Source organism: Sapajus apella, unplaced genomic scaffold (assembly GCF_009761245.1).
Source record: "Sapajus apella isolate SASKATOON/1434 unplaced genomic scaffold, GSC_monkey_1.0 scaffold92, whole genome shotgun sequence".
NCBI classification, from domain to species: Eukaryota; Metazoa; Chordata; class Mammalia; order Primates; family Cebidae; genus Sapajus; species Sapajus apella.
Genome location: NW_022437032.1, coordinates 7,008,991 through 7,021,110, shown reverse-complemented (window position 1 = coordinate 7,021,110; position 12,120 = coordinate 7,008,991). Strand labels below are relative to the sequence as shown.

The following is a 12,120-nucleotide window of genomic DNA, read 5'->3' as shown; positions in this document are numbered from 1 at the left end:
TGCCAACAACCCCATGCCGATCCCTCCCATGCCCCCCATCCCACCACCTGCCACTCCAATCATCAGATGAAATCACAGCCCTGGTCAATACCCTGATGGCAGCCTCATGAGACCTTGTGCAGAAAACCCAGTTACACAGCACCCAGACTTCTGGGCCACAGAAACTTCAAGGTAATTAACAGGCATTATTTTAAGCCACTAGATGTGTGGTAATTTATTTAGCAGTAACAGATAACTAATATGCCATCTCTGTGTGATCCCAGACAGGTGACCTCACCCTCTCTGGGCCTCAGTTTCCTCATCTGCAAAACTGCAAGGCTGTAAATGAAACAGGATGTGTAACAGCGTCACCCAGAAAGTGAGGAAACACATATTCTGTGCCCTTTCAGGTTCGTGGAGGGATTTCACAGCAGGAGAATGGGAGGAGCCATCATGCATTTTCGAGACACCAATCTGTTTTTTCAGTCTTCGGATGGGTTGCTTGGAGAAGAGAGTGAACAGCATCTTCTAGCTCCAAATTACAGCCATCCCAGTTACTCTCAACAGCCTTCAGAGTGCAGAGACCAATGTCCAAGACAAGGGACCACTTGGTCAAAATGAATTCAGTTGCTTATTTCAGGTCCCAGGAAGGATCTCAAGCAGGGCGCTCGAGATGAGATGCTATAACTGTCCCTGTGCAAAAAGTAGGGAAATACTAAGATTCTAAAACAGAATGTTTAAAAATAACCTCTACTAATTACTGGGGCATGCTCAGGTGCCAGGCAGCGAGCCAGGTGTCTCAACACATTTTACAGATGAGGAAACCAAGGTTCAGAGAGGGAAAGCTCCTTGCCCAGGGTCACACAGCGGCTGAGGAGCAAAGGTGAGATTCAGACCCAGACAATCTGGCCAGGCCCCTGAGCACTTAAGCACAATGCCACACTGTAAAAAATTCTCCTGGGCCAAATCCCCCCAGCTCACACCTACCCACAAAGTCAAAAGACATCAGGCTGTCTTAGGCCCCGAAAGTCTGCACAAAAATGCTCAGCAGTTATATAATTCAAAACAATCACATCATGTAATAAAGCTCAGGCACGTCCTAGAAGCATTTTTTTTATTCAAAACATTTAATGGACATCTTCTATGTGGCAGGCATTGGTCTTGGTGCTGGAGAGGCAAAGTGAATAAAACAGATCAAAATCTCTATCCTCTTGGCATGCCCGTGACATTCCGGTGAAGGAGGCAGACGATAAACAATAAATAAGTAAAATGTCTAGTGTGTTAGCTAATGGGGAAAAACAATGCAAGAAAAGGAAATAAGAAATGGTGAGGTGGGGATGGTGCGGTGTCGGAAAAAACTCAGTCAAGAACATGATTTTGAGCAAAGGCCTCAGGAGGTGAAGGTTTGAGCCACGGGAACGCTGGGTGGAGGGACGCATTCCAGACAGCACAGGTGGAAGGGCCCTGAAGCAGGTGCATCTGGGCAAGGGCAAATGAGGTTGGAGGAAGTGGGTGACCCCTCACGCACTAATCTGAGTAGGAGCTACCCAGATTCTGGAATTGGAGGGTGGGGATAACTGCACAAATTGGCGAATACTCTCAAAACCACTGAATCGTACATTTTGAAAGGGTGAGGTTTATGGTGAGCGAATCATATCTCAGTTTTTAAGATTGTAAAGGGAAAAAGGACTAACAAAAGGGCAGAGGGGAGAGGCAAGAAGGGCAGGTCTCGTGTGACATTCCAGGCCAGTCTAAGGACTGCTTTCACTCCGGGTGAGATGTAACTGATTAGGGTCTCAATGAATCCCTCTGGCTGCATAAGGAGAACAGAATGTGGGAGGCCAGGGCAAGATCAAAAGAGTCAACCGCAATGGCCCCGGCCATTCCTGGCTGTGCATCCTCAGTTTGCCCCTTCCCTCTCTGCAGCTGTTTTCCTCACCCAGGAAGTGGGCCTGAAAAACCCACCCCCACAGGGCAGAGGTGAGAGCTAATAGATGGTAAAGTGCTGTTATGATGCCTATGCCTGGAGGGTGGAGTTCCGATCCCGCCAAACAGTTTTTAATTATGCAAATGAGTTTCCTGAACAGAAAACACAGGGCACCTTCCTCGGTCTCAGGAAGCAGAGGTTCATCTCACATCAACAGCCCTCCCAGCTCAGAGGCCTTCTCATCTCATCCACATGCTGGCCACAAATAGGGGCCCAAACTCCTCTCAGGGTGTGGTGGGCTCCACTGGCCTCCTCCAGGAAGCCTGCCCTGTTTACTTGGTGACACAGTACCCACAGCAAAGCTGAAACTCAAAGAGAGGACAGAACCCGTGCTGGGTCACACAGCAGCCTGGGAGCAGGCAGGGGATCTGCTGCAGGAGGGGAGGGTACACCCAGTCCCCTCCCGTCCAGGCAGGAGACAGGAGGGGGCTTCTGAGACCTCAGTAAGACCATTGCACAGTCTTGGTTTCCATGTCACCAACTGACCATGCCAGATCCAACTAAAAGCCGTCTGGTGGCTCCTCACACCACAAGGAATAAAACCTAAACTGCTCACCATGCATCGAGGCCCATGCCACCGGGTCCCTGCCAACAATGCCAACCTCATCTCCCCTTCTCTCCCCTCCAGCCACCCTGGCCCCTTACTGCTCCTCAAACAAGCCAGGCACAGTCCTGCCTCAGGGCCTTTGCCTCTGCTGCTCCTGCTGCCTGGAACACACTTTTCTCCACTCTTTCCACTGGGCACTCTTTCTCATCCTTCAGGACTTGGTCAAATGTCATCTCCCCAGAGAAGCCTTCCTTCTCATGCCATCTGAAGTAGATGCCACCATCCCTGTCACCAACATCACCTCATCTTATCTTCTGTCCCCAGCTACATGGACTCATGCGAGTTACTCAACCTCTCCCGGCTTTAGTTTCCCTATCTGCAAAATAGGTACAGTGATGAAACTGACCTCAGAGAGTTGTTTCAAGGGCTCAAGAAGCATGTGGCACAGTACCTGGACCACAGCAAGGCCTCAGTGGATGTCCCTATTGTGACAACTCTGGTCCTTTTCTCAAGGGATTTCTTTTTGCAATGTCTGAAGATTCCCTGAGGGCAGAGACCTTGACTGTCTTGTTCTAGTCACACGCCAGCACCTAGCACAGTGCCTGGCACACAGTGGGTGCTGGATGGACATTTATTGAATGAGTAAGTCAATTAGTAGATGAAAGCATCAACTGCCCACACCCTGACCCTGGCCTCGATCCTCCTGAGAGATGCTCTTTACAGAAGCCACCCACCCTCCCAGCAACCAGAGAAGCACAAGACCCCAGGTCCTGGTGGCCAATGGCCACCTGCCTCCACCAGCTTTCAGCAGCTCCAGTCCCGCCAGCCTGAAATAGCCTCGCCTCCCCTGGCCCAGAATCAAGGGATCGTCTGTCAGTTCCACCCTGGGGAAGGAACCAGGCGGGTAAACACAGATTGAGTGTCTGACCACAAGACAAAAGAGGAGCAGACAGATTCCCTTCTGGTCCTTGAGGATCGAAGAAAATAAAAAGAAGTTTGAAAATCCACACAGGGCTGGGGAGCTGGAGGGCTCCACTTCTTCCCTGGGGCTTCCTCCAGGAGGAGGGGTGAGCCCGCACACAGTCACTGCACTCACTTCTCAGAGCAACCCTAGTAGGACTACCGTCATCCCCATCTTGCAGATGGGAAAACTGGGTCTGAAAGGGGCAGAGCAACATCCCCAAGGTCACACAGGGGAAGAGCTGGGATCTGAACCCAAGACAGCTGGCTCGAAAGTCTGTGCTCTAAACCATGAACTGCAAGAGAGGGAGCCTCCCAGACACTCTGCTGGGTGAAAAGAGCAAACTGTATTGTGCCACTTATGTAAACACTTACAAGTCAATCTCATGTGTTTCTACACAGGCATGAAAATGCCCACCAGATGGTCTGAGAGCACAGGTGGTAGTCAAAGGAGCTTTTCGCCCAGTGGTTCTCAACTGGAGGCTATTCTTCACCCCCACCCTCCTCCAGTGGATACTTGGCAATATCTGGAGACATCTGTGGTTGTCACTACTGAGGAAGAGGAGTCCTACTGGCATCGGGTAGATAGAGGCCAGAGATGCTGCTAAACATCTTACAATGCACAAGATAGCCCACCCCCCGCACCCCCACCCCACAGCAAAGAACGATCCAGCCCAGTATGTCGATAGTGCTGAGTGCTGAGAGAGTGCTGGGATTTGCTCCAGATCAACTGCTAGGTCCAGAAACGACCCCTGTGAAACCTCTTCAAGAGAGACTTTTGGCAGGGTGCGGTGGCTCGCGCCTGTAATCCCAGCACTTTGAGAGGCCAAGGCGGGCAGATCACCTGAGGTCAGGAGTTCGATACCAGCCTGGCCAACATGGTGAAACCCCATCTCTGCTAAAATATACAAAAATTAGCTAGGCGCAGTGGCACGTGCCTGTAGTCCCAGCTACTTGGGAGGCTGAGGCAGGAAAATTGCTTGAACCTGGGAGGCGGAGGTTACAATGAGCCTAGATCGTGCCACCGCACTCCAGCCTGGGCTACAGCATGAGACTCCATCACAAAAAGAAAAAGAGGGAATTTTGATCCTGGTTAAAACACAAATTCCCAGAGAAGGATGTGGGCCACCGAGCTCTTTCCCTAACAAACTATTGGCTCCTGCCCCAACTGGTGCTCACCTCCCCTCTGGGGCCGCAACTCATGTCACCTGCAAAACAAAGAGATTCAGACCCAATGACCCAACTGGCTTCTGTTCAAGATCTCTGTCTCCTAAACACAGGGCAAGGATCAGCGCTGACCTGGCCCCATGCCTGGAGAATGAAGCTGTGAGACACAGCACACCAGTCGGAGGGACAGCCTACCCTATCACCCAACTCCCTCCAGGATTCTAGTCAGCATGCCTGTGTCTGTTGGCAAAAAGAAAAGCAGCCCCAAAAATCTGAGAGGTCAGGTTCTCCGGCAGCCAGGCATGACCTGCTTCAAACGCTTAACTCTTGCAAAACCTTTAAGAGAGAGTGGCTGGGAGGCAAATAGGATGTGGGTTTCTTTATCGGAGGGAGTGGCCCCAAGCCCAACAGGTCTTCAGCTCACTGGCCTGATAAAGGAGTATCTTTTCTCCAAGAAAGGGGTGCCCTGAAGTCTCAAAAGCCAGAGACAAGAACCCCATTCACCTCTTCTTAAAGTGACAGTTAAATTGCTACCAGGACAAACACCAGAATAAAAGTAGGTATGCTTCCAGAAGGCTTATTTGAAGAATGAGTTGTAGCATCCCCATTGGGCTGTCCTTAGCAGGACAAGGACCTGTTAATGACTTCACTCTCATGGCCCAGAACACTGCCCAGAATATATAGCAGATGCTCCATAAATACCTGCAACAGAGAAAAGCAGTCTCATGTCTTCATGTGAAATACCTGTACAGAGCACAGCACCAGCCGCATGACTCCCAAGCCCCACCTGTATGGAGCTCTCTGACTGCCATACATGAAAAGAAAATGGAACCCATCTAACTCCTGCTGACACTCAGGTTCTTATCATCAAAAGATTTTCGCTGATTTCCTGATGACAATGAGCCTGACACAAGGTGGCCTGCTCCAGGCTCTCCGGCGTCCAAAAACTGAAATAAGGTGGACCTTTTCATTTAATTCTTGCCCACCTGGGCAGCCCAGGGGTCTCGCAGGGGCGGTAATTCTGCTCATGAACACAGCCTCATGTTGGTGCAATTCGGGATAGCAGTGAAGAATGTGGGCCAGGCAGCCTCATTCCCCGGGTCCAAATGCCAGCTCTGTCAGGCTATGTGACCTTGGGAAACTGACCTGGCCTCTCTGTGTCTTTGTTTCATTTGTAAAACAGGAAGCATAAGAATACCTGCAACTTTTGAGTTAATGCGTAAGGAGCTTACAAGCAGGGCTTGCAAGTATGTAAATATAAGCAAGTTATTACCACTAATATTATTGCATTAATCTAATAACCATGCTGAAAACAATTCTTCCTGTCAGCTTTTTAAAAAACATACTCACATACATATGCATAATTTTAGATGCAAAGGGTATTACAAGCAGGTTTGTACTTCCTCATCTTCCTGGCTGCCTTTCTCCGTAAGACACGCATCCTTCCAAACTTTTCTCCAGCCTCCTGTCCCCTTATACACACAACATACATGTGCATATTATGGTTATTGTTTATTTTCCAAAAGAATGTGTTATGTATACCTCTCAGCATCCTACTTTTCACGAGGACCACGTGAAAATCCCCCCAAGTCACTGGGGAGGTCACTCTGTCTTAATGACTGTGGGATCAAAGACCTGCCCCCGATCCCCACCACTGGTGGCATTTCTCCCTAGTGTGAGACTAGGAGCAAAGATTCTTTTAAAACAGAAAAAAAAAAATAGTGACGACAAAAAAACCACAGTTCCTTGTTTGGCAAGCGGAGCTCCAATGAGAAGAAAAACTTTGGTCTCCTCCCTCCAAAAAGCAGAACCACAGAAAGCGTTCTGGGAGCTTTGTGCCCACAATCCCTGTTCCTCAGAGACCCCATCCCAGCCAGTTCCGGGCAGACCCTCTTTGTCTCTATAGCTCTGTGTCCTCAGCCACTGGGAGACCTTCAGGGAGGTGCTGACCTACCCCTACCCACAGGTCTCTCTGCCCACCCACGCAGGCCCTCTCTTCTCTTCCAGCCACTGCCCAGCTGACATACCCATCATGGGAGCTGCTGGCACCTGCCCCTGAGGTGCTTCCCCTTGGCAGGTGGGCCCATGGCTTACTCAGCCTCCTCTAGGGGTGTGGGGGGGCCTTTGGCCTCCAAAGAGCTGCATATCCCCAAAATACCTGCACAGCATTCCCAACAGCCAATGCACCTGGCACTGTTCTAACGGCTTTGACCTCAGGCTTATCCAAGCTTTACCACATCCCTGTGACACAGGTGCTACACTGTGCCCATTGGACAGATGGGAAAACCAAGGCACAGAGCAAGTCAGTGATCAGACCAAGGTCACCTACAATCCAGGTGGGAGAAAGCCTGGATTTGAACACCAGCAGCAGGACTCCAGGACCTTACTCAACCCTCATGCCATGAACAGACCCGGAGCCCAGAGCAAGAACCTGGCAGCCTGCCGTTTCTATCCGCCCACAGTTCTGCCCATTCTGTGCAAAAGAGAGCAGGAGTCACAGAGGGGAAGTAACAGGAGGACGCGCAGGCAGAGGTGAAACGTCACACGACCTGGGTTTGAATCCTAGTTCTGCCACCTTAACAAATCATGTGCCCAAGTCCTTCTCGGATCAGCCACAGGCAGTCTATGAAGTGGCTAAGGACATGAGTTCTGGGGTCAGGCAGCCTAGGATCAAATCCTGACAATACTGTCCACCTGACCCAGGGCAGCTCACTTAGATTCACTTTGCCTCAGTTTCCTCACTTCTCAATAGGGAATAAAAACAGCATCCGCTTCACAGAGAAGATTAAATGAGTTGACACATGCAAAGTGCTTAGAATGGCAAGTGATGAACCAGCGTCACTTCCTGCACAGCCATGACTGTCATTGTTTTCATCATGACTAATGGTCCCCAAAGCACATGGGGATCTCTATGAAACATCCAGCATCTCTATGAAAGGGCTGTTCTTGCCTTTTCATGATTCTTAACACACGCAAAACACCAAACTCACAGGACCCCCTGGAGATGAGGGAGGGAGTGCAATCCAGTTCCTGAGGGAGATGGGGTAAGATGGGGAGATTCTGGAGCAACCACAAAGCCCTCGGCCTGGAACCAAGCAAAACGACTGGTTCCTGTGGCCAGAGTCCAGGGGGTCAAAAGAAAACTCAGTCAGAGCCCCCATCCTCCTCTCAGTGCTGACTTAACTCAGACCTCACTTCCTCCAGGAAGCCGTTCCTGATCACCCCTGCTCTCTGGATGCTGAAATCCCAGAACCCTAATTGTCTGCATTATTTAATTTTCATATAACAATAATAACCAATATTTATATACCTTACTGCCAGGCACTGTTCTAAGTGCTTTACATCAATTTCTATAATTATCTTCTTTAAAAATCTATAAAATAGGACCTATTACCATCCCTCTTTTTACAAATAAGGATAACAGAGCTCAAACAGGTTAAGGTGTTTGCCCAAGGTCACAAGTCCAAGGACTTAACCTCAAGCAGTCTGGCTCCAGAGGCTTGTACTTGGATTGTTTTTTTTAAACACCCATTTGGCCACCCTCCACTACACTGACCTAACCTTGAGGGCAGAAACCACACATGGCCTCTATCACAAGGGGTTACTTTCCACAGTTTCCATGGGCTGATGGACCTTTGCACCAGGGAAACACAGAAGCCAGGGTGGTCCTTGAAGGCCTGCCTCTAACCACATGGAAATAAAAGCAGGGAGGGATTACCGTGCATTATTCCAAGCCCGGAGACAGCGGGGAAAATCCCTTAGCAAATATAAAGGCTGAGAAGAGAGAGTGGGAAGACAGAAGAGAATCACAACCTGAGGCTGCCAGCCTTGCAGCCATGGAAAGCCTCGGTAATTAGCGTTCCTGAAGCTCTAAGCCCCAGGTTAGTTCTGAAAACTAAAGTGCCATGGATGTTTAGGGGCCATTCCTGATGGGGCAAGATGAGAGAGGACTCCTGTGGCTCACAAACAATGTATGGCCAGTCAGGTTACACAATCAGTCTGTTTCTGGCACCAGCTTGGGGACACAAAAAGGACGAGGCAGAAAGAAAGCCCGGATTCCCCACTCCTTGTTTCACAGGTGGGGAAACCGAGGTCAGGACAGTTAGCATGACTGGTCCAAGACACACGTCAAAGTCAGAACCAATTCATCTCAGAACTGACACAACAGATACCAAAAGAAAAATGTGATGAAGTCAGCAAATGTAAAGTGTCAAGGAGATAATCTGAAAGTAGAGAAATCTTTTTTTTCCTGTTTCTTGAATAATAAGAATTGTTGGCTCCAATCAATTTCTATTATTCCAGCTTCCTTTGACTCTACACGTGGATGATTTAAAACCACAGTTAAACACAATCTAGCTCTCTTCTGAAATGAAACACACCATCTAGGACAGGGGCGTGGGAGGAAGGGGTATATTTTCTTTCCCATTAATATAAAAATTGGTTTGTATTTCCTGTTTCTCCTCCAGGCAGAGGAGCAGGGAGTGGCTCAGAAGGAGAAGTCAGGAGTTCCCTAGAATTTGACATTGCTCAGAGACACCAGGGTTGTCTACATATTTAACTCAGAAACTGTCAGCTTCAAACTGAACAAATTCTTCCATCGCCCCAAACTGTGAGAGAAGGAGGGATGGGAAAGAGAGCCAATCTTGCCTTCTTACAGGAGTCTCTGGAAGTGTCCTTTGGCCAAATGGTTTTCAATGCCTCTTCACAACCCTGTCTCCCACACCCCCTCCCCCCAATACATCTCCTTTCACAGGCAGAAAGGCTGTAGTCTACGGCTCTCTCTCTCCTCCCAGACTTGGAACTCTAATCTCACAAGGCTTCAGCTGCATCCCTAAGCCATAGGGAGCCCCAGAGGACCCCAGAGTCTCCCTCCTTCTCCCAAAGACTGGGAGCTACGGAGCCTGGCTCTAGGGTCTTTGAAAAAGCCATCCTCACACCAGCCCTTCCAGAGCCAGGATTAAAACACTTCCTAGAGCAGAGAAGGGGAGTAAATGAGGACCAGCAGGAGGCATGGAGATTAAAGCCTTTCGAGTCTCCTAACTTCCATCCAAGGCTCAACCCCTTGCCCCCTCCCAACTCCACCCCCCACCCGCCACTTTTCTCACTTCCTAGGAGAGTAGGGAAGTGGCCCCTTCCTCCCTCTCACAGAAAAAAAGCAAAAGAAAAATCCAGCACAGAATAGGGGTTTAGAACACCAGCTGGGATTATCCCGGTCCAAAGTCCAGTACCTCCACTTAATCAGCTGTGCGATCCCAGGCAAGTTACCTGGCCTCTCTGGAGCTAAACTTTGCCACTATTAAAAACGGGGGAGGCCGGGCCCAGCAGCTCACGCCAGTAATCCCAGCACTTTGGAGGCAGAGGCCGGCGGATCACTTGAGGCCAGGGGTCCAAGACCTGCCTGGCCAACATGGTGAAACCCCCTCTCTGCTAAAAATACAAAAATTAGCCTGGGGTGGTGGCGCGTGCCTGTAATCCCAGCTACTAGGAGGCTGAGGCACGAGAACCGCTGGAACCCAGGAGGCGGAGGTTGCAGTGAACCGAGATTGCGCCACTGCACTCCAGCCTGGGTGACTGAGGGAGACTCCACTCCAAAAAGAAAAATTCAAAAAATTAAAAATGGGGGAAATACTCGTCCCTACTTCATAGGCCGCCTGTGAAGGTCAAACCTGCTAATTAATGACACATGTAAGGTGCCTGGCACATAGTAAGTGCTCGTTGTTATTTTACGAAGTCTGAGGCCGTGGTTTTTCACTTGAAGATGGTGGGGGCGGAATGTGGTGAGGGAGCCTGGACTGCCGAGTTCGAAACGCACTCTCCCCGAACTCCAGGAAAAACGTGTGCATGGGGGAATTCTACACTGGGGTTCTGTCAATCCCAGTCCCTCCTCTGAGCTTCAGGTTTTATCCGACTGCACCAACACGCAGGGACGCCGGGTTCTGGGGTTCCTACGGTCTTCCTAGATGAGTGCTGCACCGGGCGCGAAGTTATTCCCGGGTAAAAGACGCAGGAGCGCCAGCTCCCGGCGCCGGGGTCCCCGAGCCCCTGCAACGCGGAGGTAACTAATTTTAAAACTATTTGAAAGGCGGGGAGGGGGGCAGTAAAGACAAAAGGGCAGCGCGCGCCGCGGGGAAGCGGAGTGAGGGAGAGCCCGGGTCGGAGCAGGACTCCGCGCCGGCCAGGGAGGGAGGCGACAGGACCGCTCAGGAGGAGCTCGGTCGCCCCCGCTTTCCGCGCGCCCCGCGGGGCACCCCCGAGGCGACTCTCTCCACCCCCGGGGACCAGGGTCACAGGTTGTGGGGACCGCAGCGGGGCGAGCGGCTGGAGGGGAAGCGGTCCCTGCGCCGCCAGGCGACACTCACCGACTGCAAGAAGCGCAAGGTGCCCACGTAGTCCCTCTCAGTGCCCAAGATCTCGTTGAGGACGCAGAGGCGGAGGCGCAGCTGGCGCTCGGACTCCCGGGCTGCCGCGCACTGGCCGGAGCTGGGCGCCGCGGCGCCAGGGGTCCGCGGGTCCGGGTGGGCGCCGTCCCCGGCCCTGTCGCCGCCGGGCTCGCTGCCGCTGGGCGCCTCCATTCTCGCGCGGCCGCGCAGCGCCGGCTCCTTCCCCCGCGCGGAGGTCGCGCCGAGCGGCGGCTCAGGCGTCCAGGCGCCCCATCCCGGACGGGGCGCGCCGGCGGGCCAGGCTCAGCGGCGGGCCGGGCTCCCGGCGCGGCGGGCGGGACTGGGGGCCGCGCGGCGGGGCCGGGGGCGGAGGCAGCGCGCGGGGGCCGGGCGAGGGGCGGGAGGGGGCGGCCCTCGGGGCTCCCAGACGGCAAGTTCCCCCCGCCCCTGCGCCAGGGAGCGTCTGCCAAGTGCCACGCTGCGCTCGGCCGCAGAGGAGCTCTGCGCGTGCACGGGGCCCCGGGAGACGCGGCGCGGTGCTCGGCGCCTCAGTCAGAAGCTCGGGGGTCGGGCGGGAGCCTCCGGAAGGGGCCCGCGGAGCCGGAGTCCGAGGCCGCGCTCACGCCGCGCCGAGCGCCCCAACTCCGCGCCGAGACGTGTGGCGCCCCCCACCCTCCGCCGCCACCGCGGGCGACGCCACTCCCACCCGGTACACGCGACACCCGCCGCGCGCAGGCTCCCGCTTGCAGGTCCGGCCGCCGCTCGGGCAGAGTAAACACCGGGCTGGGAAAGCTGTAGGCTGAGCCGCTCGGGGGCAACCCAGCCCCGCCACGCGCGCCCCCGCGGCCCCGAGCAATCAGAGGGGCGGCCCCTCCCGGGAACGCTGGGCCATTGCGGTGCCCTCGGCGCTGCCACGACCTTGGAAAGGAATGTGCGTGGCGCGCGCGCTCGCTCTCACTTTTCTTTCCCTTTCCCATCTTTTTCTTTCTAAACTTCTTGGCCCCGTGACCCTGCCGTTTCCACCTTTCCCAGAAGAAATTATTGGCTGCTCTCGAGTCATTGATCATGTGGCAGGTACCCTGCCTGCGCCTCCTTCCATC

The 12,120-nt window shown here is 52.9% G+C and overlaps 1 protein-coding gene across 2 annotated transcripts in view; it reads right to left on the bottom strand.

Moving 5' to 3' along the window:
- Positions 1–11,362, bottom strand: part of PREX1 (phosphatidylinositol-3,4,5-trisphosphate dependent Rac exchange factor 1) — a 204,789-nt gene extending 193,427 nt beyond the window's left edge. Inside the window, exon 1 of one of the 2 annotated variants that reach the window (XM_032256051.1) lies at positions 11,000–11,362. In XM_032256051.1, the coding sequence (XP_032111942.1) occupies positions 11,000–11,212 (213 nt within the window). In that variant the 5' untranslated portion in view covers positions 11,213–11,362. The remainder of the gene's footprint in view (positions 1–10,999) is intronic. The other variant, XM_032256050.1, reaches the window with a different exon arrangement.
- Between the last annotated feature and the right edge of the window lie 758 nt (positions 11,363–12,120).